Below are 25,460 nucleotides of genomic sequence, written 5' to 3' on the forward strand. Positions count from 1 at the left end.
CCATAGCAACGTCTCAAACATGCTTTAATCAGCAGGGCTATAATACTTTTTATTGCATCTACACCACAGAAACCAGTTTGTTACAAAATGCAAATTCATTTGGAATTGACATCACTTCACCTGCAATATAATAGGATGGAAAAATTGACTTATTCTTTCAGAACCTGCAATATAATGAAGCCCCCGATATGAACATTATGGGTGTGATCAGAATGCATGCTGACTTAGCTTGATACATTTAACCCTTGGTATGAGTGCTGAGAGTTTTTCGGCAGGTTTGAAAATTGGAGATGTTGCCTATAGCAACCAATCACATTCTAGCTATCATTTTGTAGAATGTACTAAATAAATGATAGCTAGAATCCAATTGGTTTTTCAAACCCACTGGAAAACTTTTAGCTTAATACATTTACCCCCAGGTCTAATTTCAGTGTTCCTCCCTGTGTGTGAACCAGATATAGAAAGAAACGTGATTTAAAAACAAATATTATTCAAAATGACTTTTAAAAAAAAAATAATATAATAATACAATGATACTGAGACCATTGACCGAAGCAGCTAACTATTTTCAAGAAAGACAAGACACAGGGTACAATTCAATTTGTACCCTGTGTGTCAGGCATTAATATGTGCTAAGCTGAGAAAATCGTGTACATCACAGTGTAAATCTAAATGGACATTCACTGCACTTTTAGAAACATTACACACTCTCAGTGTCCCAGAAGTGGCTGAAACAGTGAAACTAAAAATAGACGCCACTCCCTCAGCCCTGCCCCTCTCCTCTACACTATGGCCCTACACCAGGAACAGACACACTGTAACTATCTGGCTTTCAGACTACTACACAAAGACACTAAATATAACAAACATAATCGGTGTAGAACCTATCACTCAACAAATGAACATCAAGAAAGAGCAGCTAAACAAATAACTTATTTAGTCAATGTTCATTTCCAATGATATCACCCTTATATCATAGCTATTGAAATGTGATGGATTAATATGATAGCGCTCAAATCCCTAACAGAGACAATACAGTCTACTTGATATAGATGTGTTCACACCTGACTTTTGATACACAACTTCTGTCTATGAGTGATGCTAAAAATGTTATAGATACATCAGATTTTCTAGGTAATAGATCATGAATCCAAAGTGCAGGAAAAAGCACTTAAAACATGTTTGCAAACATCTCCACATCTCCAAAAACAGGTAGACTACTTGTTCAGCTTTACCAAGCAATTACTTATTAATAAAGTGTCATTTACTTATGGGAGATTCTATGTATTAAATGTATATTGTTTTCTAATTATTATTCTAGAATAATGTCCATTTGAAACCATCATTTTAATTTCTTTATATTTTCTCTTAGCCCTTGCATCAGTAAGATAAGATCTACACCAGAAGTAGTTCCTGGACAGCTGGAGAGCAGCAGGATGCTAAAGAAACAACTAAGCTTTGAAATAAACCTGTTTTAGTCACATTACACAGCTGAGTGTCAATAACAGGCCTGGCCAACCTGTGGTCTATAACCTCTGTGTTACATGTCTTAATTATATTTTAAGCATAGAAAAGATACACGAAGGTCATGACATCCGAGTCTATGATGATGGGTTCATTTTATGCTGGACGTATCTATATGCTACATTTAACGTTTCATGTAGCATAAAACTAAAATTTAAGACTATTTATCCAAAAGATATGAGCCAGCAATTTTGGAATTTATAAATTGGGAGCCATGAAAAAATGACTATGGCTGGAGCTACACACATTGGCAGGTGACATTTGGTAAAAAAGCATTTGCTGGCCATTGTAAGACATGATACTATGGTAAGCAGCCCAAATGTCCATTATATTATACACATGGCTGGCCAACACATAACCAGTCACTGCCACACAGATGATTTATTACAGCCCCCCTCCCCCTTCCAAAACTACTACATGCCATGCTGTGCCTCCACTAAGTGATTACACCTGCCTATGCCCCCAGAAAAGTGCACCAGTCTGTGTCCCACAACAAAAAAGGATGCTGGCCTGTATCCTCTCTGCCCTGGCAGGAACACAGCAGATGGACTGTCATCCACATGTGTATCCCCTGGATGGACTGTCATCCACATGTGTATCCCCTGGATGGACTGTCATCCACATGTGTATCCCCTGGATGGACTGTCATCCACATGTGTATCCCCTGGATGGACTGTCATCCACATGTGTATCCCCTGGATGGACTGTCATCCACATGTGTATCCCCTGGATGGACTGTCATCCACATGTGTATCCCCTGGATGGACTGTCATCCACATGTGTATCCCCTGGATGGACTGTCATCCACATGTGTATCCCCTGGATGGACTGTCATCCACATGTGTATCCCCTGGATGGACTGTCATCCACATGTGTATCCCCTGGATGGACTGTTATCCATATCTGTAGCTCCTGGATGGACTGTCATCCACATGTGTATCCCCTGGATGGACTGTCATCCACGTGTGTATCCCCTGGATGGACTGTCATCCACTGCCCATCTCCGGTGCCGGAGAAAGGTAGAACACAATGACCCGGAGAAAGAACCTCAGTCACTGGCGACAGTGAGCATTTGTTTGTCACCATGGCCATAATGTAAGCCAACCAGGCTACTAATTGAATACAAATAAATGCACCATGAGGAAACAGATTTCTCACAATAAAAATTATTCATATATTCCAAACAATAGGAAACAAAATACAAATGCTCAGGGGATTTCCAAGAGTGAAAACAGAGGTCTGGTGTTTTATTTTTAGCACTATGAGAAGTTGTTCTGCAAATGACAAGATTCACTGGAGCCTTGAAAGAGTCACTAAAAATAGTTCGGATAACTTACAAACATAATTCTTCCAGTGTCTAATAAGATACAAAGTTGTGTATTTAAAGCAACAGAATACTGAAATATTACTCATCACGTTATATTAAAAAAAAAGGGACATTTAGTAATACAGGTGCACAATAAAACAACCTAGCAAATGTTTGTTAAGCTGTACTGGAATATACACTGACAGGTTGCTATGAGTAACGGCACTATTTCTGCACAGTTACCCGAGCACCGATATTCACATTCCCGTTTTGTAGCATTCAAACAATCCTTGCAAAACAAAATAATTCTTCCGCTTGTAAAATAAAGAGAACTGAACATTATTTAAATATGGAAAGATTTCCCTTTTGAATGGAAAGTACATACTGTAATATAGAATTATGTATGCTGTAAAGGGTGAACAGATGACAATTCAAAGTAAGTCAACATATTAGCTGGTTATCCAGCATGACAGCAATAGCTATCTCTAGTAATAGTCAAGTTAGTAGTTTATGTTTATGTGGTTACATAATGTGAAGCTGCAGCACCAAGGGACGTAACATGCACTGTGCTGGAGAGTGAAACATATCATCATCATCATTTATTTATATAGCGCCACTAATTCCTGCAGCACTGGAGCTTACAGTCTAAATTCCCTAATATAGACACACACACACACACAGACACAGACAGACAGAGAGGGAGAGACTAGGGTCAATTTTGAAAGCAGCCAATTAACCTACCAGTATGTTTTAAATATTTATTGGAAACTCCATTATACTGTACAGAGCATTAATGCTCATGAACTGCACGGAATACGCATACAATATTTTTTTGGACGCTCTGACTTTAGAGAAAGTTTACAAGGTTTTATTGACGCATTTTAAACATGCTTGATTTTAACGCCATGTGTATAAGGCCTTAATCACTCAATGACAAGTACATTTTTATTTACAATAAGAGAATGTCAAGTGTATCTTTGACATGCTGGAAAAATAGAAGGTACTATTTATAGCCGACTCTCAACAGAATTGTTTAAAGCAAAAAAAAAAAAAAAAAATCCTGAATATTTGTGTTGGATCCATAAAGGTTCAACACAAAGTGGAGCTGTAGCAGCAAGTGGTTGGTGCAGAAAGTTAATGGTGGAAATTTTAAATAGTTACAGAGCAAACTACCAAACATAAGGTGGCAACTCCACATGCTTACATTATTCTCCACCTTAATAAACATAAGGCTATTGGAAAAAAAGAGGAAACACTTTAAATGTGAATACCTTATGAACTGGTTTTAAATTAATATTTATTTATATGTACTTGTGTAAACCTACAAAATTTATTTCCTACACCATTAAAAAACTTGAAAATATTAGAATTTGTGAAACACATGGAAAATACAAATACTTACATACGGGACATATAAAAAGTAAGAAGTATTGGGCAACAAATGATAATATAAAGTGTGGCCCAATAAGATCACATGACAAAGGAATTATTTACTATATCTTACTGCCAGCTAACGTTGTAGCGGGCTGCATTCACGCCACCTGCACATAAGGGGCAATCAATGATTGGATTAGTCAGTCATATTAATCTGCTGTTTGGGCTGAATGGAACAAGTTCTGTTTGTGCTCTGATATTATTTATGTAAGGTATACAATTACAATGGGGAATATGCAATTTGCTACTTTAAAACAAACATAATGGAATCGGGGTCACATTGTTGTGCCATGAAGTAATTTGATGATCACAGCACTGTCTTCTCCCTCTTTGTTAAAAAAAAGTGTTGCTTTTTCTTATGAATTTATTTGCATCAGTTGTCTATTTAGAAGACCACCCCATGACATCTAAGTGGGGTAGGGGTGGATAAACTGCACCTCATCAATCTATATCCCATAGATTGTAAGCTTGCGAGCAGGGCCTTCTTACCTCTCTGTATTACCCAGTATTGTTTTATTACTGTTTGTTGTACTGTAATTGTAAAGCACTACAGAGTTTGCTGGCAATATATATATATATATATATATATATATATATATATATATATATATATATATATATATATTTATTAATAGATGAAGATGATATCTCCATCAAAGAAGAGTTTATCATATCTATAATATCATGGACATGTATTTGTTCTTAGACAGAGAACTTCATGTCAGCTATTAATTGCCAAAGGCTGAGACTGAGAGTTGATTAATTACATATAGACTATTTATCACGTCTATGGTCAAGATGAGTTGTCAGTTTGCCTATCAATGCTATGGTGGATTTTATGGACTTATTTTCCCGCTGGTCATGTTTAGCCACTGTAAAATAACCTAATTATATTATAAACCCAGTATCTCTGGAAACTGACTTGTTGTCAACCTGGAACACTATAAAAAACAAGCAACTAGTACACTACACAGCTCAGCAGTGAGCAGCTGAACAGGGTTCTCCATCTGTACCAATCACAGTGTCATCAGGATAAGCTGTCTGTTTATTTCATGTCTAGCCATAATACAACATGTCCTAGTGTTCCACCGCAAACATGACTAGCAATGAACTAAAGCTGGAGTTTTGCAAATTTCACAATGTAAATATAACTTCAAAACTACACGTATATACAGCACAGTCAACAGAGGATAAGTCAAACTGATTGAGTGATGCTGACAAGAAAAATCACAAGCACATTGCACAAGAGCTTAAACACAATGACTAATAGTCTAGTAATATTTATAGGTGTCTGTATGTCCTTACTCAGTCTCCCCTCATACATCAATAATATTCTCACAGATTGATGTAGCGATAACCAGAGCCGGATTTAGACCTCATAGGGCCCTAGGCAGGATACTGTTTTTGGGCCCCCTCCCTGAAACAATCCATAGCACTATATTTTTGCAGCCTACCATATACCCCTATAGTTACGTAGATATGAAAGCATGCGCCGCACGCCGCCAAAGGAGGTGAGGGCGTGGCTTGCATCTTTGGGGGCGTACCTAACATGTGAAAAGAGCAAGGCCACCCTGCTGCAGAAAAAGGCACCCCTAAATAATTACCAAGCAGTCCCGTTTTTTTAAGTAGTTGGGTCAAAACAACATAATAAATATTGAAGTCAGGGCAGAAATACTTACTTAAGTTGTTTGCAAAAATAATACGCATACATCCAAGTATGTGCTCTTGTCACTTTTGTCCCTCTATCATCACACTGTGCCCCTTCATTGTCACTTTTGCCCCTTCACAATATCACATGTGCCCTTTCCCCCTCACCTCTGTGCCCATCACCATCCCCACCTCTGTGCCCATTACCACCTCTGTGCCCTTCACCATCACCACTTCTGTGCCCCTTCACCACCTCTGTGCCCCTTCACCACCTCTGTGCCTCTTCACCATCACCACCTCTGTGCCCTTCACCATCACCACTTCTGTGCCAATCACCATCACCACCTCTGTGCCCTTCACCATCACCACCTCTGTGCCCATCACCACCTCTGTGCCTCTTCACCATCACCACCTCTGTGCCCATCACCACTTCTGTGCCAATCACCATCACCACTTCTGTGCCAATCACCATCACCACTTCTGTGCCAATCACCATCACCACTTCTGTGCCAATCACCATCTCTGTGCCCTTCACCATCACCACTTCTGTGCCAATCACCATTACCACCTCTGTGCCCTTCACCATCACCACCTCTGTGCCCATCACCACCTCTGTGCCTCTTCACCATCACCACCTCTGTGCCCATCACCACTTCTGTGCCAATCACCATCACCACTTCTGTGCCCCTTCACCATCACCACTTCTGTGTTTTACTTACCTTTCTATTGCGCGCTGCTCCTCCTCCGTCAGTCCAGATGTAAAGAAAAAAAAAAAAAGAAAGAAAGAGTCACGTGATCGCTCGTCGGGTCCCGGCAGCCTCTCCTCCTCTCTCTATCACTGAGAGGAGAAGAGGCTGCCGGACCCGATTCGCGGCACCCCCCGCGAGTCGGGGGAGGGGGCCGAATTTTTTTTTTTTTTTCATTTTTTTAAAAATTACTCCTGTCCCCCCCAGCTGTGCCCCCCGAGAGCCACTAGGCCCTAGGCAGGTGCCTAGGTTGCCTAGCGGTAAATCCGGCCCTGGCGATAACGCTACATATTCAATTCTGGTCAGTCTTTCTTAGAAGACTTGCATTTACCAAAACGGAGGTATCACTTTCATTTGGACACATCATCTGACAAATGGGCAGCCTTTATCTGCAAATTACATTGCCCGTCCCCAAGTGTGCAATTTTAAAAGGACACCTTATTTGAATTGATACAATTTCAATGTATGATGAAGAATACCATTTTGTTTAAAAGATAATGAAGTAAGCCTGGAGATGTCTAATCCCAACTGTCTTCTACCACCTGTCCACTACCCGGTTTTCCACTGGAAAAAGTAGAATAATGGAACAAATTTAAATTCACTGCAACCTGACAAATTTGATACATTTCATATTTAACTCTGAATTATTTTTCCAAACCTCTGGACCAGCAAAGAGCATAAAAGCGGGCAAAGGTCAAAGAGGGCAAAGGTCAAAGCACTACACTGGCAAAGAGGGCAAAGGTCAAAGCACTACACCGGCAAAGATCAAAGCACTACACCGGCAAAGAGGCAAAGCACTGCACGGGCAAAGAGCATAAAGGGCAAAGCACTGCACGGGCAAAGAGCATAAAGGGCAAAGCACTGCACGGGCAAAGAGCGTAAAGGGAAAAACACTACACCGGCAAAGAGCGTAAAGCACTGCACGGCAAAGAGCGTAAAGGGAAAAGCACTGCACCGGCAAAGAGCGTAAAGCACTGCACCGGCAAAGAGTGTAAAGGGCAAAGCACTGCACCTGCAAAAAGCGGAACGGCAAATCACTGCACCACTTATATTACTCTGAACCCCATCATCTTGTTAATCCCCATTACATACATTATAGTATACACAAAACATTTCTGCACTATAAGCTATGTGACCAGCATCATCATAATAAACATTTCAAAATGATTATTCACTAGTTGGACTATGTTCGAAAATGTGCGTGCGTGTGACTCATGGAAATTACATTGGAAACACTTCTGGGCCATGACTGGAAATAATGCATCTTCTGTACAGTGCTGCTAAATATGTATGAATTGTATCTAAACAGAGCAAAAGATATCTTATTATGAGTAATGGCCAAGGGCACCAGTGAAAGAGAGTCCAAAAGTCATCAACCCCTTTAACTAAGTCAAGGTTACTTCAGTTGGTAAATAAATGGGAAAATGAAAGCTTATAACACTTTAGAAAGGAATCATGGTGGGAAAAATGTGGCCTGGGAGTAAAAGTCTGTCAAATTTATGTGCCAGCATCGGACTGGACCACCAGGATATCAGGGAAATCCCTGGGGCCCAAACTACCTATGGACTCCGCTCCATACAGAGCAGAGCTGAAGGCCTTCCCCCTCCGCTGCGCACTCTCACATGCAGGGATCTTTACTTGTTCAGTTCCACGGATTTTCTCCATTGACAAAATCAGTGGCAGTAGAATGAATACACAGGCCTTTGAAAAAGCTCAGTGTAGTGAAACGCGCGTCGGCGTCACACGCGCTGTCTCTCTCCTCTATTATGTGCTATACAATTATATAGGGTATAACAGATTACCAATTACAGGGGGAAATAGAAGGGGTGCTAGGATTGCTATCCAATGTGCCTATATACAGAAGGCTCACGGAGTAAGCTCACCAGATCTATATCCTGCCTCAATACAAGTCAATGATTCAGCTCGTAGCGTTACAACTATGCCTAAGTAGCATTGCCTACCAGCTCTACCTTACTCTATAAAGTAGGGTATACTGTCTCTGTATATCTTAGTAATTACGGCACTACGGTATACCGCAACAAGAGCTACAGCCACCCTATATAAAGACAGTACCCTAAACATGTACACCAAGAAATAGAGTGCTAATACAGCGGGCAATGTTGATTGACACTTACGAGCTGAATATAGATATAGTGTTACCATATCGAACAACAGACTAAGTCTGCTAGGTACTCTAGATAGACTAGCTGATCCAACTGGGCATACTGTCTATCAATTACTACATATGCCGACAACGGCAGTAATATCTGGTTAACTTGTAGCAACTGTACTGATCGAGTCCTTCTATCACAAAGAGGGAAATGAAGTATCACAAACACTATTGACTATAAGTTGTACTAGCAAGATATTCGTTCCCTATTTCACCCCTTCTACCCCTGATCTTTATATCAGATAAGCTTATGATTCCTTTTACTTATTATGCTCCGATCTATATAGGAATTGAGAGGACAGCGCGTACTAGCGGTTATTGCTAGTCTTAAGCGTATAGCTAGATTATTGTCTGGTTTACATATCCATTCACATCTTTTAATATTTCACTGTTCTACTTAGTTTTACTATCATTATTTTTAATGTATATTAATAAAGTTTGAATACGTTTTATATTCTATATATCCTATGAGTGCCCCAAGTAAAACACACCAACTCTTGTCAATTCCAATATTAGAACATTGATTTATATGTGTAATAGTAGCAAACAGTTTGAGGTACTATTTTGTGATTATGAGACAAAGAAGTATTAATTTCTTAGGAAGGGCCTTATTTATGCACTAATGGTAACACTGAAGAAAAGATTAACTATACAGGATTTCTTTCTATTTAAAGGACTGGTCCACCAAACCCCATTGGAGCGCTAGTCTCATCCTGTAAGGACTCCACTCGCCCCTTTTACTGCCTAGCCACACCATCTCCCGAGGCATACCAGTGCATGGTATAACGTGAGCCCCTGTCATTGGTTTCCCTGGTGGGCCCTTGATGACTACTGGGGAAACCAATACTTGTCAATGTGATATTTTTTTTTAGAACTGCCCCCCCTCCCCCCACACACTAGTTTGCTAACTGAATTAATCTGCATTGAATTTAATAACTCAAATAAAAGTTTTGTGTTTCTTTTTAAAATCAGTTTCTTTATTTGGTCCAGTTAAAAAACAGGAATAATGCAATGTGTGCAAGGGGAAACAGGTCATATTGGTGGGTATGGTATCAGCTTACATACACCAAGTTGTTTAATTTTAGTACACAGCTACCAGTGTACAGCCCTGATGAACGCCTCACAGTGCATGTTCTCATGATCTGTGAACACTACAGCAGGTGGTTTTACCATCAGAAGAGAGTGGCTACAATGACACGTCCAATGACTGATCCACCTGTTTTTACATGATAAGATCTGACAACCTGCAGGGCTGAACAGGGGGAAGGGGGACATCATGTTGTCCACAAAACCGCAGTCTCAATAAAGGCACGTTCACATTAATTACAATTTCAGCTGCAACAAACGTAGGAAGCACAGCAGGTGCCTTGCAGGAAAGGGACAGTCCAAGGGTTAAACAAAGTCACCTCTAGGTATGTCACAAGAACACAAATGACAATAGGCGCTGTATGGAAATAAAGCAGTGCTAGAACATGTTTGTACTATATAACAATGGTGACTGACATTAGTCTCGGGAAGGGTTCTATTTACAACAGACTGATCTTAAAACTCCACGACCAGCATTGTCAGAAAGTGATATAAAAAGATTCAGGGCTAGATTTACTAAGCTGCGGGTTTGAAAAAGTGGGGATGTTGCCTATAGCAACCTATCAGATTATAGTTGTCATTTATTTAGTACCTTCTACAAAATGATAGCTAGAATCTGATTGGTTGCTATAGGCAACATCCCCACTTTTTCAAACCCGCAGCTTAGTAAATCTAGCCCTCAGTGTTGCTTCAATAGACACAACATGAAACAATAAAGTATGCTAAAAAGGATGTGTGAGAATACAGGACAGGAGTGCATGCATTATCTAACAGCAGTACAATCTACATCATGTTTCAGCATGATAATGTCCATAAAGACATATGCCTCTGTTTCACTGTTGTACATCTCTATGTTTCCAATATCTCCAGCAAACATACAGGCAAAGTAAATCTTTATACCTACTGTACCCAATAAAACATTAAGTAAGACAGGCATCATGATAGGGGCTCTGGTTCCTTCCTCAGAAATTCATTGAAATCTTGTATCGACTGTAATCTCAACAATACTCATTAATTCTAATAATATAGCAATCAGTAGTGGCATTCTCTTGTTTTAAAAAAACATATAAAGGTCAAATTCTCCAAAACAAAACGAATTGAGCTAGGCCAAGATGCTTTCTTAATCCAGCGTGATTTATCATACAAATATGGTAAACACATGCTGTAGTAATTGTAATTATTTTTACATGTTATAAAGAAGTAATAACATTAAAATTAAGAAAACAAATAAAAATCTGAAAGAATGTGCAGGATTAAGATTGTGCTTTCGTTAGTCATTTATCAGCAGTATCATAATGAGGTACTGCTACATCTTAAAACAATATTGACCATCTGAAAGATAAATGACTAGAAATCTCCATTAATTCCTCACTGAAGGTAACATTTGAGTAAAGAGACAATCCTAAAACTATGTGTCCCCAGCAGAGCTGAGCAGAAAACACTTACCTGAAACACACAGGACATGATGAGGATAGAAAGCTTCTGCCTAGGATCTCTGCAGGACACTCTGACCAGACAAGGGGGGTTCTTAAAGTGGTCAGCTATTTTTAACAATGGCATGAAAGGGGGAGGAAGGAAGGAATTCCACACCAAATGTCCAGCAGTGAAAGACACAAGAGGGGAGTTCTAGATATAACCTCCTGATTACTTCACATTGCCCTGCAACACTCATAATACTTTAAAGAGGCACAGTGTATCCAGGGAAATTTTCGTTCAGCCCTGGACTGTTTGTTTTGCTTACTGTGTACAATCAGCTATAACTTTGACCAATTTTACCATACTGTAAAAATGTCAACATTTGCATTAAAAAATAAAAACTTCAAAATGAATCTGCCTTTATTGCATTGAACAAGATTCCGACCCACGTGCTTTTATTTTGAACAATTCCATAATCTCTTATTATATTTATAAATGATTACATGCTGATTATTAGTGTTGACTACTTATCATCATCACCATTTATTTATATAGTGCCACTGATTCCGCAGCGCTGTACAGAGAACTCATTCACATCAGTCCCTGCCCCATTGGAGCTTACAGTCTAAATTCCCTAACATACACACAGACAGACAGACAGACATAGAGAGAGACAGAGCCTAGGGTCAATTTTGATAGCAGCCAATTAGCCTACTAGTATGTTTTTGGTGTGTGGGAGGAAACCAGAGCACCCAGAGGAAACCCACACAAACACGGGGAGAACATACAAACTCCTCACAGATAAGGCCATGGTCAGGAATTGAACTCATAACCCCAGTGCTGTAAGGCAGAAGTGCTAACCACTTAGCCACTGTGCTGCCCGTGCTTTCTTTCACTTAGGATGGCAATTTGGTATTGGAATATAATCTAGTGTGTGCCATTGTATAGGTTTATTGTTTGCAAACTAATTTAAAATTAAACCTGACAAGTTCTCCTTAGCAATGTGATCTTTTAAGTTTCATAAGAAAAAAAAAACAACACAAAGATTCTACAATGATGTAAAAATGTATTTTCCTTAACGCTCCTACAATTCTAACATTCGTGACAAAGCTTTTCTGGCAAACACAACTCCATTGTACTTAGATTCTAATATGGAGTCCATCATGTCCATGACTATTTGAAGAAAAATAAATATTTATCTTTTAAGTCTGTATTTAAAAAAAACACTCAACAAAGACATATGATACATTCTATTTAATATATTCCATTTAATAATAGGAAAAAAGCAATAACACAAGAGAAGTAATGATCAACAGAGAATCTGCAGCATATGGAAAGGATTTAGAATATCTATGTAATTTATCATTGCCTGCTTTGCGAGTCAACATTTACATTCACACACTGAAATATAAATGAATGCAATGCATCTTTCTTATTTTAAAGACGAACTGTCCTCGTTCAGCGAGTGTTTGTTCTATGTGCAATACAGTATTAGGACATACTTTTATGATTGCATTTTCCTCACAAACATGTTATTTAAACTTATGTGCAATCATCCCTTTGGAAATATTGGATCACAGTGTTCTAAAGTTCTAAAAGGGCTTTTTAAATGTAGCGGTCAAGATTTCCTGTACCCTTACATGAATAGGATATCAGTAAGGTTTAGGACTGAGTTTCTGGTAAAAGCACCGCCCCCCATTTGGAACACAATGTCTAAAATATTATAAAAGTGCACTTTAAAATGACCTCCATCGTTCCCCATATTGAGCTTGTGGGGACAGTGATTGCAGGACGGTACGCTTGTGGATTATACACGGCATTACTGGTCAACAGCAGTTTTTGTCTTTTTCAATTTCTGCTTTTGTTTTTTCTGGATAACAGGATTTACTATAATAGATCCCATAACAGAATATCAATTCATGAAGAAATCTATGCTCTAGGACAGTTATTCTTAAGTCAGTTACCAGAAGCGCAACACAATTCACAAAGATATGATTTTAAAAACTAGGTCAAATTTGGCATGCTTTTCAGTTCACCAAGGTTACCGAACAATTTAATATTAGCATTATCCAATGGCATAAATTATATTGAAAATCTGATGAGAATATGATTGGTGTAAAGGCTGGACAGACTATGAGTGTCAGACTCTGGTTTGCCAGCCCAAGAGATATTATGGAATTGTATCATGATGGCAGTCATTATATATACACAAGTATAAACATTTAGTACCTGTCAGAGGCTTTATGTCTGTCACCTAAACATCAGCCATTTTGTGGGCTTGACCAATATTAAGAAGAATGTAGGAACAAATGAACTGCTTCCTGCCTCAGTGATATCACAGCGATGTAAACAGATGCCCTAAATATTGGTTTAGTCAACAAAATGGCTCTCTGGAGGTGACAACAAAACATAAAATGCCTGAAATGTCTATAGACTTTTTTTTTTTTTTTTTATATTTTTTATTTTCAGTGGTCAATCAAGAAAATACAGACAGCAAAACGATAACACTGTGTAGCATACACAGTAAAATCACAACAGTTATTGTGGTGTATCGCATATTAGGAAACCTTTAGACAAAAATGACCGGTTTTTACATTTTTAAAGAGTAATATCATCATCATCATTTATTTATATAGCGCCACTAATTCCGCAGCGCTGTACAGAGAACTCACTCACATCAGTCCCTGCCCCATTGGAGCTTACAGTCTATAGTCTTATAGACACACACTCACACACATAGACATATACATACAGACAGAGAGGTAGAGACTAGGGTCAATTTTTGATAGCAGCCAATTAACCTACCAGTATGTTTTTGGAGTGTGGGAGGAAACCGGAGCACCCGGAGGAAACCCACGCAAACACAGGGAGAACATACAAACTCCGCACAGATAAGGCCATGGTCGGGAATTGAACTCATGACCCCAGTGCTGCGAAGCACAAGTGCTAACCACTAGGCCACTGTGCTGCCAAAATGGGTGTAGGAACAAAAGGGATTGTGGGGGAGGGGTGAGGGGGGTAGGACCACAAAGATAAGCACTGTAAGTATTTAGAGGATAACTAGGGTGTGTTGAGCCTATAGCAGAGGGGGAGATATGTATCGGGAAGAGTTAGGGTCATCGCACATGGGTCAGGTCGGAGGACGCGGAGCGTTGAGGGGGGAAGGTTAGTTCCACGGCTAGCCATGGAGCCCAGACTTGACTGAAGATGTGGCCTCTATCGTGGAGGTAGTACGTAATCTCCTCCATATCGGCCACGTGCCAAACCTGCCTCTTGAGAGACAAAAGGGATGGAGGTGAGGTCTTTTTCCAATTAAGGGCTATGAGTGATTTGACTGCTGTCAGGATGTGGGCAGTTAATTTCTTGGAGAATTTGTCCAGGTCTTGGGGAGGGTAACATAAAAGAAATATACAGGGATCTTTTGGGATGGGGGCTTCAAAAAGGGTATTTAGTAAACTATGGACTGAATCCCAGAAGGTGGTGATAATCGGGCAAGACCACCAAATATGAAACATCGTACCCCTTTGGCCACAGTCCCGCCAACAGCAGGGCGAGGAAGAGGGAAACATTCTATGGAGTCTTGTGGGAGTGTAATACCAACGGTAATACATTTTGTAAGAGGTTTCCTTGAGTTTACTTGATATAGAGCATTTAGCTATCCCCAGTCTCATGTCCTCCCAAGCCTCTTCATCCGGGGGAGGACCAAGGTCCTTTTCCCACTCGTCTTCATGAGGGTTTGGAGAGGGAAGGGCAGAAGTGAGAAGAATGCTATATATTTGAGAAATCATGCCCTTGTCCAAGGGATGTTTTCTACAAAGAGATTCAAATGGAGTAAGGTCCCTAAGAACATAGGTTGGTGGCAGGGATCGCAAGAAATGATTAATTTGGAAGAATTGAAAGGGGCTGAGGATTTGGGACAGGGATTGGGGTTGGAGATCCGCTAGCGAAAGCCAGCGGCCCTGTTTGGAAAAATCTACTGGAAATTTAAGCCCTGCACAAGACCAGTTACGGTGGATCGTAGAGGCAGATCCGGGAGGGAACACCGGGTTATGCCAGATGGGAGTTAAAGGAGATATTGCAGTTGAAAGTTTTAGTTTGAAGGAGTTGGAGTCCCAGAGCATAGCATCAAATTTGATAGAAGGCAGTGCTCTAACAGCAGGGGGGCGACGGGTGGGAGATACGCCCCAGAGAAAGGAGAGATCGGGCAGGGTTAGATGGGCCGATTCTATATCAAGCCATGCAGTGGAGCCAGAGGGAGCGTAGGCGGCAACGATTTGCGAAAGGTGGGATGCCAAATAGTATAATTTGATGTCGGGAAGGCCTCTTTCTCCTCCAGGGATTGGTCGTTTTAAGATATTGGATGAGACTCTAGGAGGTCTATGGTTCCAAATAAAGCGAGTGAGTGCCTCCTGGATGTTGGCAAGGAAAGAGGCAGGGAGAGCTACCGTCTATAGACTTTTTTAACATCTTAGTGAGGGTTAATGTATTGTTGTTAAAAAAAATATATATATACTTTGTGCAATTTTTTTTTTATAAAAAATATTCTTATGGTGTGGAGAAAACAAAAAAATTGATTAAATTAACTCATTTATATCCAGATATAATTTCGGGGGAAGGAGGGTTTGCAAATGACGCATTTTATTGCTATTTATGAAAAGTTGTGGTAGGGAATATTTAAACAGGCTTAATAATGGACAGATTAAGACAGTTCTATTTGATAAACTCCTCAGAATAGACCACTCTTCCCTCCAGAGGAGCAGCAAACAGCTCTGTTCCTGTATAGTAATATAGCAGTGCTCTGGTGTCTTGTAATGGCTCGCCAGTTCCTGTATAGTGATATAGCAGTGCACTGCAGTCTTGTAATGGCTCGCCAGTTCCTGTATAGTGATATATTAGTGCTCTGCAGTCTTGGAATGGCTTGCCAGTTCCTGTATAGTGATATAGCAGTGCTCTGCAGTCTTGTAATGGCTCGCCAGTTCCTGTATAGTTATATAGCAGTGCTCTGCAGTCTTGGAATGGCTCGCCAGTTTCTGTATAGTGATATATTAGTGCTCTGCAGTCTTGGAATGGCTCGCCAGTTCCTGTATAGTGATATAGTAGTGCTCTGCAGTCTTGTAATGGCTCGCCAGTTCCTGTATAGTTATATAGCAGTGCTCTGCAGTCTTGGAATGGCTCGCCAGTTCCTGTATAGTGATATAGCAGTGCTCTGCAGTCTTGGAATGGCTCGCCAGTTCCTGTATAGTGATATAGCAGTGCACTGCAGTCTTGTAATGGCTCGCCAGTTCCTGTATAGTGATATAGTAGTGCTCTGCAGTCTAGTAATGGCTCGCCAGTTCCTGTATAGTGATATAGTAGTGCTCTGCAGTCTAGTAATGGCTCGCCAGTTCCTGTATAGTGATATAGCAGTGCTCTGCAGTCTAGTAATGGCTCGCCAGTTCCTGTATAGTGATATAGTAGCGCTCTGCAGTCTAGTAATGGCTCGCCAGTTCCTGTATAGTGATATAGCAGTGCTCTGCAGTCTAGTAATGGCTCGCCAGTTCCTGTATAGTGATATAGTAGTGCTCTGCAGTCTAGTAATGGCTCGCCAGTTCCTGTATAGTGATATAGCAGTGCTCTGCAGTCTAGTAATGGCTCGCCAGTTCCTGTATAGTGATATAGTAGTGCTCTGCAGTCTAGTAATGGCTCGCCAGTTCCTGTATAGTGATATAGCAGTGCTCTGCAGTCTAGTAATGGCTCGCCAGTTCCTGTATAGTGATATAGCAGTGCTCTGCAGTCTAGTAATGGCTCGCCAGTTCCTGTATAGTGATATAGTAGTGCTCTGCAGTCTAGTAATGGCTCGCCAGTTCCTGTATAGTGATATAGCAGTGCTCTGCAGTCTAGTAATGGCTCGCCAGTTCCTGTATAGTGATATAGCAGTGCTCTGCAGTCTAGTAATGGCTCGCCAGTTCCTGTATAGTGATATAGTAGTGCTCTGCAGTCTAGTAATGGCTCGCCAGTTCCTGTATAGTAATATAGCAGTGCTCTGCAGTCTAGTAATGGCTCGCCAGTTCCTGTATAGTAATATAGCAGTGCTCTGCAGTCTAGTAATGGCTCGCCAGTTCCTGTATAGTGATATAGCAGTGCTCTGCAGTCTAGTAATGGCTCGCCAGTTCCTGTATAGTGATATAGTAGTGCTCTGCAGTCTAGTAATGGCTCGCCAGTTCCTGTATAGTAATATAGCAGTGCTCTGCAGTCTAGTAATGGCTCGCCAGTTCCTGTATAGTGATATAGTAGTGCTCTGCAGTCTAGTAATGGCTCGCCAGTTCCTGTATAGTGATATAGAAGTGCTCTGCAGTCTAGTAATGGCTAGCCAGCTGACATATACACTGTAATATTCCACAGGCCTCTGACCTCTACAAGTCACTTCTGAATGTTTCCCGACAGGCACCTGGGACATATCAGATCCATCACATGGAATTCCTACTTGGAAACAGTGTGAGATTTTTCCAGCTACATCTGCTGAGTCTTTAAGAAAACATAACATACATGTTTTTCTAATTGAACAATGTTGCATATGTATGCATGTGTGAAAAGTGCAGATTTTCGTTTGTTTCTCTTTTACACAAGCATTGCATTACCTATAATTGCTAATTTTGTGAAGACGAGACCCTTTTTTGAATAGAAATGTTTTAAAATTTTGCAAAAGGAAAGCAATGAGTAAATCAATAGCTAGAAAAGGTCACACAATTTTTTTAATTTTTTTAAGCAGATGGAGTGTGTTTTTCAAATCTGTTCATCCAATGCTGATGACTATATGTTTTTTTTTTGTTTTTTTTAAGACTTCAAATACAGATTGGTAATTTTATGTAAATTGCAACACTAACATTTAATTACAATTTATTTTGCATATTTTTCACAGCTTCTTAAATGATAAATCCACCCATAGGTTTTGGTTGGAATATCCATAAGTAAATTCCAATCCAAGGGTCCAGCTTTTGGGATATCTAGACAGTCCCCAGCACCTTGTATGCGCCAGAGCTTTGTTCCTGCAATCAGTATGTTGATGGTGGACATTATGCTCCCATACCGCAAAAAATACCGTGTTGGGAGGATGATGACAGTCCAGCAATACCTGACCAAGACTTCCCTGCTGCTGCTGATCCAAGTTCTTTTGCATACAGGCAGCATGTTGTCCAACACCAACACGTTGCTGGCAGGCGCGAAAGGAGCAGTGAAGTACGGACAGGACATCAAGGGACTTGCAGGATATCCTGAACGAAAAGCCCAAGTTAAGTACACCATGCGGACTGGGGTTTACTCACTTTTGGGTGGAATTATCCTTTAAGAATTTTATTAAGTTGTGTACGATCTTTAAATGTTAGTGACTCTCATTGAATGTGCCTAGGGCACTACACCTCTGGGTTATAGCCTAAAATTTGGAGGAGGCATGTAGTGTTTTTTCCCCGTTAGTTTTGTCTGGTAAGGTGAGGTTATTGTATTTAGGCACCTAAGGATTTATATGCACTGGCAGTTTGCAGTGCCTGTGCACTGTATTCACTGGAAAGTGAATGCAGTGCAGAGACATGCAAATATCAAACCACTATGATGAATGGTTCTTACTTACTGCACACTGGATGGACCCTGAATGCAGCAGGTTTTATTTTTGGACCATGTAGCGTGCGGGGAGGATATGTAGTTTACATGTGGTGAAAACTGATAACCTATAGTTTTGCATTTACAGCATCATACCTATTCAAAGTGCATGTAAATACTTTCAATGTGTTATAGAAAATGCATCAAAACTCATAAGGGTCAAAGATAATCATCATCAGCTATTTTATATCGCGCCACTAATTCCGCAGTGCTGGATTCCCTAACATACATACACAGAGGGGCATATTCAATAGTTTTCCCACACAGCGGAAAAAACAACTACAGTTAATACGGTAATTTGTAGCTGGATTTCAGCTCGTGGCTCAGGGAGCAGCGAGCTGCAATCCAGCGAGTAAATTATCGTATTAACGTTTTTTCCGCGTAATCGTCCGCGGACCATGGGATTTTCGGCGATCCCGCCGACAATTGAATATGCCCCTAAGCGTCTAAGGTCAATTTAATAACAGCCAATTAATCTACTAGTATGTTTTTGGAGTGTGGGAGGAAAGCGGAGCACCAGGAAGTAACTCATGCAAACAAGGGGAGAACATACAAACTCTACACAGATAAGGCCATGGTCAGGAATCAAACTCATGACCCCAGTGCTGTGAGGCAGAAGTGCTAACCACTGAGCCACCGTGCTCTGTACCTTGCTCATGGTTGGGATGCTAAACATGTGTAACAATAATGCAGTGCAACTCCAGAAGTAACACTATTTTTTAAATGTAGCTTATTCATCTAATTATATTTTACAAGCCCAAGCTATACATGCCCTATATTACAGCACTTGAGGAAGATTCAATTCCCCACGCACTGTTACTGTTTTGCTGTGAGCAGAGAGCAAAAATCTGTGTTAAAAATGACTGTAGTAACGGTAATAATGCGTGCCCCTGGGTTGTTCTAAAGAACAACACAAGGAATTTAATCTACCTCTTTGAGATAGTATTTGCACCATGAAAAAATTAAATGTTCTGTGTTGCCACAAGTGTCTATGGAAATCAATGCTTATGTACAGTAGCTGAAAGTAGAAAAAACATTATGAGCAAAACTCAATAAAAAATAAAAGTATGTTCTCTGGTGTTTCTTTTAAGGTCTGGAGAAAACATTAATAAATAAAAGTCCATTGTTTTGATTCAACATACATGATGCTATGAGCTCTGACACTTGACATTTCTTCAAAAGTAGTAAAAGCCGATTAATTACAGTTGTGAGAAGACGCTATTAAATACCACCAGGTGGACGATACACATCTAACATGATGTGCTTGGCAGGTTGTCTTTGCTTTTAGATCGCCATTCATATACATGGATAGCAAGCTGGAAAGCCACAAGTTGATCAATTCTAAATTATGGCTGGCCGATTGTTATATTTATTACTGTAATTCTGATCCCTTTCTATGCTATTTTTACATTATTCAAATTGTAATATATATATATATATATATATATATATATATATATATATATATATATATATTTTCATACACTGAAAAGTTACAGGAGCTCTAAAGTTTCGCCACAGTCTGCCTCTTTATAATGTATACATATGGTTGGACCATAGTTGCCAAAATTTTAAACACTCTCCAGGGACACATGCATTTAAGCCAGTTCATCAAAGTGTATTATCACGTATACAGTCTAATTAGACCTTGGTGCACCAACATTCTCACCATGACTATGTTTCTTGAACCTGGTTATATAATGTACCCTTCTGCCTTTTAAATACTCCACACCAATCAGTTCTAATGTGGAAAGCCAAGAGAATAAGAATAGTGAGAAGTGAACATAAAAATATGTAGAATAAAAGGAATAGGAATGTACAGTTAGTTGATAGAAAAAACAGGGACATTTCCAGAAACATTTTTTAAAATGCTGGGACTGTGCCTGGAAATTAGCCACAGCTGACAACTAAGCTTTCCAGGGACTAAGTGACAATATTACTGTACTGAAGTGTTAGTAGATGACATTTTAGTTCCCTTCCCTTGTACAATAATATGAGTTATTAGTCTGTGCCTTGGCAGCTGTACACCCAGTGTGAAGGGGATACTGATATATATATATATATATATATATATATATATATATATATATATATATATATATATATATATATATATATATATATATAGGGGCATGCAGTGTACGTGACTAACCTGTGCCTTCCCGGACACTGATAGCAGAGCATGGCTGGAGTACCTGGTCTGTCCCTCCCCGCTTAGCCCTGCAGCCCGGCTCAGCACTTCCACCTGGCGGCTGAGCTTCTCCACCTGCTCCCGGAGCCGCCGGTTCTCGCACTGCAGGTCGGTGACAGACCGGGAGAGTGGCCCCGCCAGTCTGAGCACGTCTTCCAGCTGCCTCTCCACCCCGCGCCTGAACTCTTCCATCTCGGCTTGCAGTCCCTGCACGGTTCTCTTGTCCTCCTCCGGGAGGCTCCTGCAGCTAACGGCCGGCCACATCGATACCTCCACTCCTGGATCCATGCTGCCCGGGAGGGTGCACCGGGAGACCGGGGAGGCGCTCACAGCGTGGACTCAACGTGTGCTTGAGTAGCTGTCACAGAATGCGAGCACACTGTGCAGGGCACATGCCCGGGACATATGAATGACACTGGACCCTGGTAGGTTATATTACTTGTCCAGCACAGGTCACTTCCGTTGTACAAGGTGTGCAGTGACACTGCTCTCTAGTCAGTGCAGACGGGTGATGCCCGGGGCAGAAATGACATCAAGTGGCGAAGTCTGCAGTGACCACTGCTCTGAGCTCAGTATAATCCGCTCCACTCATCTCATGCAAATGAACCATTTAGCGTAAAAGTCAGTTAAATAGACCCTTATGTGCTGAGTCTTTACCTGTGTGATTGCAGAGCCCTGACCTGTAAATGCTGCAATACACATCCAGCACTTATACTATGTGTCTGCACCGGGATGGTTACTACGGGGAGTGGAGTACCTCCTGCTCTTCTCTACACTCAGGCAGCTGTAAGGAGATGCTCAGGCGAGGGAGGGACAAAGTAGTCGGAATGGGGGGGGGAGAGCCCCGTCCTTTATTTCTCCTGTGTTACCATGCTGTGCCAAATTAAACAGGCTCCTTATCTATCTATAGGAGGAGGGGTGAGGTGACAGTGGTTGAGTAGAGAGTTTAGAACTGGCTATAACTTCTCCTGTTTTCCTCCTTTACTCATTGTCAAGGGAGCCATAATATTCAGAAATATACAGGCACAAGCTATAAATATTTTTGTGACTACCAGTAGACGCAATAAAACAGTATATTATACCGCTGAATGCTTATACAGACCAGTACCATAGACATGTGTAGTTTAGTCATAATTAATTTCAGTGGGAGATCCCTGCCTTTGTCATAGAGACTGTAATAGTATCACAGAGAGGACTTTATTAAGTACTGATAACTTGGAGAAATGTTATTACAGTAAGCTGGTGTTTGTTTCAATCCGCTGTCTATTTAAAATGTATGCTCTGGGGTGCAATCATCACTCCCTATTAAACTTAATAATAACAAATATCATACAGACTGCTCTGGACCCCTTTCTTTGTATAACATTTTGGACTATTTTGGTGCAACATGAATGACAGACTAATAATAATCATAATATAGAATATTTTCATTCTCCCTTGAATGTTTTCCCTAAACATTTTAATAGAAATTATTATTTAATTGGTCTTTCCCTGAAAGGAGTGTTTTTATCATGTACTTGTGTCTTTCACTGGAAAGCTGTGTTAGTTAACATAATTCACCGTGCTATATAAGACGTGGAAATGTTCTTCTTTCGAAACCTTGTGATTTATAACCCATCTGCTAATAACATCTGACAAATCCAATAGGTTCCATATATATAATAAGGCTAAATTTATAATACAAATGTACATTTTTTAACTATAATTCAGTTGCAAATAATCCAATTATTGCAAACTATTGTAAAACTTTAAAAAAAAATTGCCTTCCTTCATCTAATTCAAACAGCAATCCCACCACTACGTTGTAGTGTAGCTCATCATGCAGTATTATGTAAGGAAGAACCAATGAGGTTTCATCTACTCTTGAATTTCCACATGTTTTGCTCTACTATATGACAACCTCAGCTTGCTGGACAGTTCACCTGGATCCTTATATAGATTTAAACTAGCCTTTCTAATCAAGAGGATGTTAGTTCCCTATGCATGCAAGTGGTAATGTAGAACCCATTTCTGTATATGCAACACATTACTATGAAACTAGTTTAAATTATTCTATGTATTTATTTAATTAATACCAGCATTGTGATTTCATGATTACAGCATTGATATGATTGCCATGGTACACTGTTGCTCTGCATGAGCCACTAGTCTGGACCCACATATTCTCACTGTGGCCCAGTCTCACTCCCAGCAGTGACAGCAACAGGATCATGGAATGTTGTCTCACCGTTTCCTGAATAAAGATTCTACAAAGGGAATTTCACAGAAGACATAAACAGTGCACATTCCTCGATCCTGTTGCTGCAATCGATGATTGATCTAGGAGGGGATCAGATCTTGGAATCGCACCAGATACGAATATATAAATGTCTGTTTCTGCAGTATATTGGAATGCACCATGATTTCAATAATATATCATGAGTCACACCCAACATAACTGTAGAACCCTTTTCTATGAGTAAAAAGGTCATCCATTATTAACTATTTGATAGCCAGAGGATAATCACTCCTTTATGAAAAGACCACATTTCACATTATGGCATGCATCAGTTTAATTTGAAATTACTTATTATTATTTTCTAGTCTACCTAACTGAGTTCTTGTTTTCTGTCAGGATAGATAGGATTTTCTTTTGATAGCAAATCGCAAACAAATATCTTTATTTTATAAGCATTATCTAGGAAGAAACAGTCAAAATAGGAGCAATACACCTTTAAATAATTTTCCCTACAGTTACTTTCATGTAATTGGTGCAGCCTCAGAAATGTACACCAATTTAATGGGTTAGTTCTGCTGAATAAGGCAGCTCCTAATATGTATGCTTTATATGCCTAAGAAAAGAGTCATTCAACTGATAGAGTTGATCTATGATTATCATCATCAGCTATTTATATAATGCCACTAATTCCGCAGCGCTGTACAGAGAACTCACTCACATCAGTCCCTGCCCCATTGGAGCTTACAGTCTACATTCCCTAACACACACACAGACATGGACTGAGAGAGGCTAAGGTCAATTTAATAGCAGCCAAATAACCTACAAGTATGTTTTTAGAGTGTGGGAAGAAACCGAAGCACCTGGAAGAAACACACGGAAACAGAGGTACTTAAAAAGAGTATTTTATCAAGATGACAAATTAACAACCTATGAAACATGTATAATACTGAATAAAGTATATCTTGAACCATTTGACTGTATGTGTAAAAAGAGAGGGAACTGAACATAGGAGGGGTCAATAGAGACAAGAGAGGGAACAGAGTGGTAGGAGTGCACCACTTCATTACCTAGTGCAGACTTTCCTAGAGCTTATTTTAAGATGAGTATCACTCAGTCTATTGTCAAGTAGATCTTTAAAGATAATGCTTTGAACATATATTACTTAAAACCACTGTTATAGAGGTGTTCCCTGAGATATATCTAAACCATGATCCCCAAATCTGATTCAGTTTGTCTCATTTTTTTCTTTTTAGATAATAAATAATAGTTTCCATTGAGACTATAAACCAAACAGAGCTCTCACATTAGTTCTGAAAATCTGAACCGTGAGTCCTAAATTTGAAGGTTGGGGGGCAACACATCCTGCTCTCTTGTGTCTGGAAGAGTAGCTGAGTGCCACTCTCTCAGCCAATAACTGACATTGAGGTGCAGCCCACAACTTTACAGGTAAGAAGTTGTTGGCTGCTTCTCCTCTGTGTCAGCAGCTGGCACTCAGTGGTTGGGCGCCACAGGGGCATTTAAAACACTGGATGAGTGACCATATGCCGCTCATTCAGTGTTTTGCCCACCCCCTCACCAATTTAAAAAAAACGCACTCCTGCAAACTTTATTATACTTTAAATATTCTTTCAGCTGTAAATACAGCAAGCAGGTCCTTCGTAAACCTTGTTACTGTATATTCATTTATTGTTATAATGGTCTGTTTACTTCTTAAAACATAATAAGCACAAATGATGCAATTATGAAGTGGTAATTAGGCACTGTCTTATAAATACACTCACCCCCTTTATTTGGAATATGACCACTGGAGCTTCAGATGGTTCAGAGAAAGGGAGAAGTGTGCTGTAGATTTATGGTGCCCCAAGGCACAGAGATGGTAAATCTTTAGTCCAGGAGAATTTGCTGCAAACCAACACATAGTGCAAACTCAAGTCCCACAGCAAGAAAACTCAGTAGAAACTAATCAGCAAGGCAATAATAGTGTATAGTTCTGTACCTGCAGCAATGTTTTGCAGATACAGTAAGTAGTGTGCAGTGTTTACTTGGGCTTCTGATGCCACATAGGGGTCTATTTATTATCATAAAACTGA

At 40.1% G+C, this 25,460-nt stretch overlaps 1 protein-coding gene across 1 annotated transcript in view; it reads right to left on the minus strand.

Moving 5' to 3' along the window:
* Positions 1-21,959, minus strand: part of SMTNL2 (smoothelin like 2) — an 88,439-nt gene extending 66,480 nt beyond the window's left edge. Inside the window, exon 1 of the mRNA XM_075196667.1 lies at positions 21,114-21,959. Coding sequence (XP_075052768.1) covers positions 21,114-21,440 — 327 coding nt within the window. The 5' untranslated portion in view covers positions 21,441-21,959. The remainder of the gene's footprint in view (positions 1-21,113) is intronic.
* Positions 21,960-25,460: the final 3,501 nt, after the last annotated feature.

Source organism: Mixophyes fleayi, chromosome 2 (assembly GCF_038048845.1).
Source record: "Mixophyes fleayi isolate aMixFle1 chromosome 2, aMixFle1.hap1, whole genome shotgun sequence".
Classification (NCBI taxonomy): Eukaryota; Metazoa; Chordata; class Amphibia; order Anura; family Limnodynastidae; genus Mixophyes; species Mixophyes fleayi.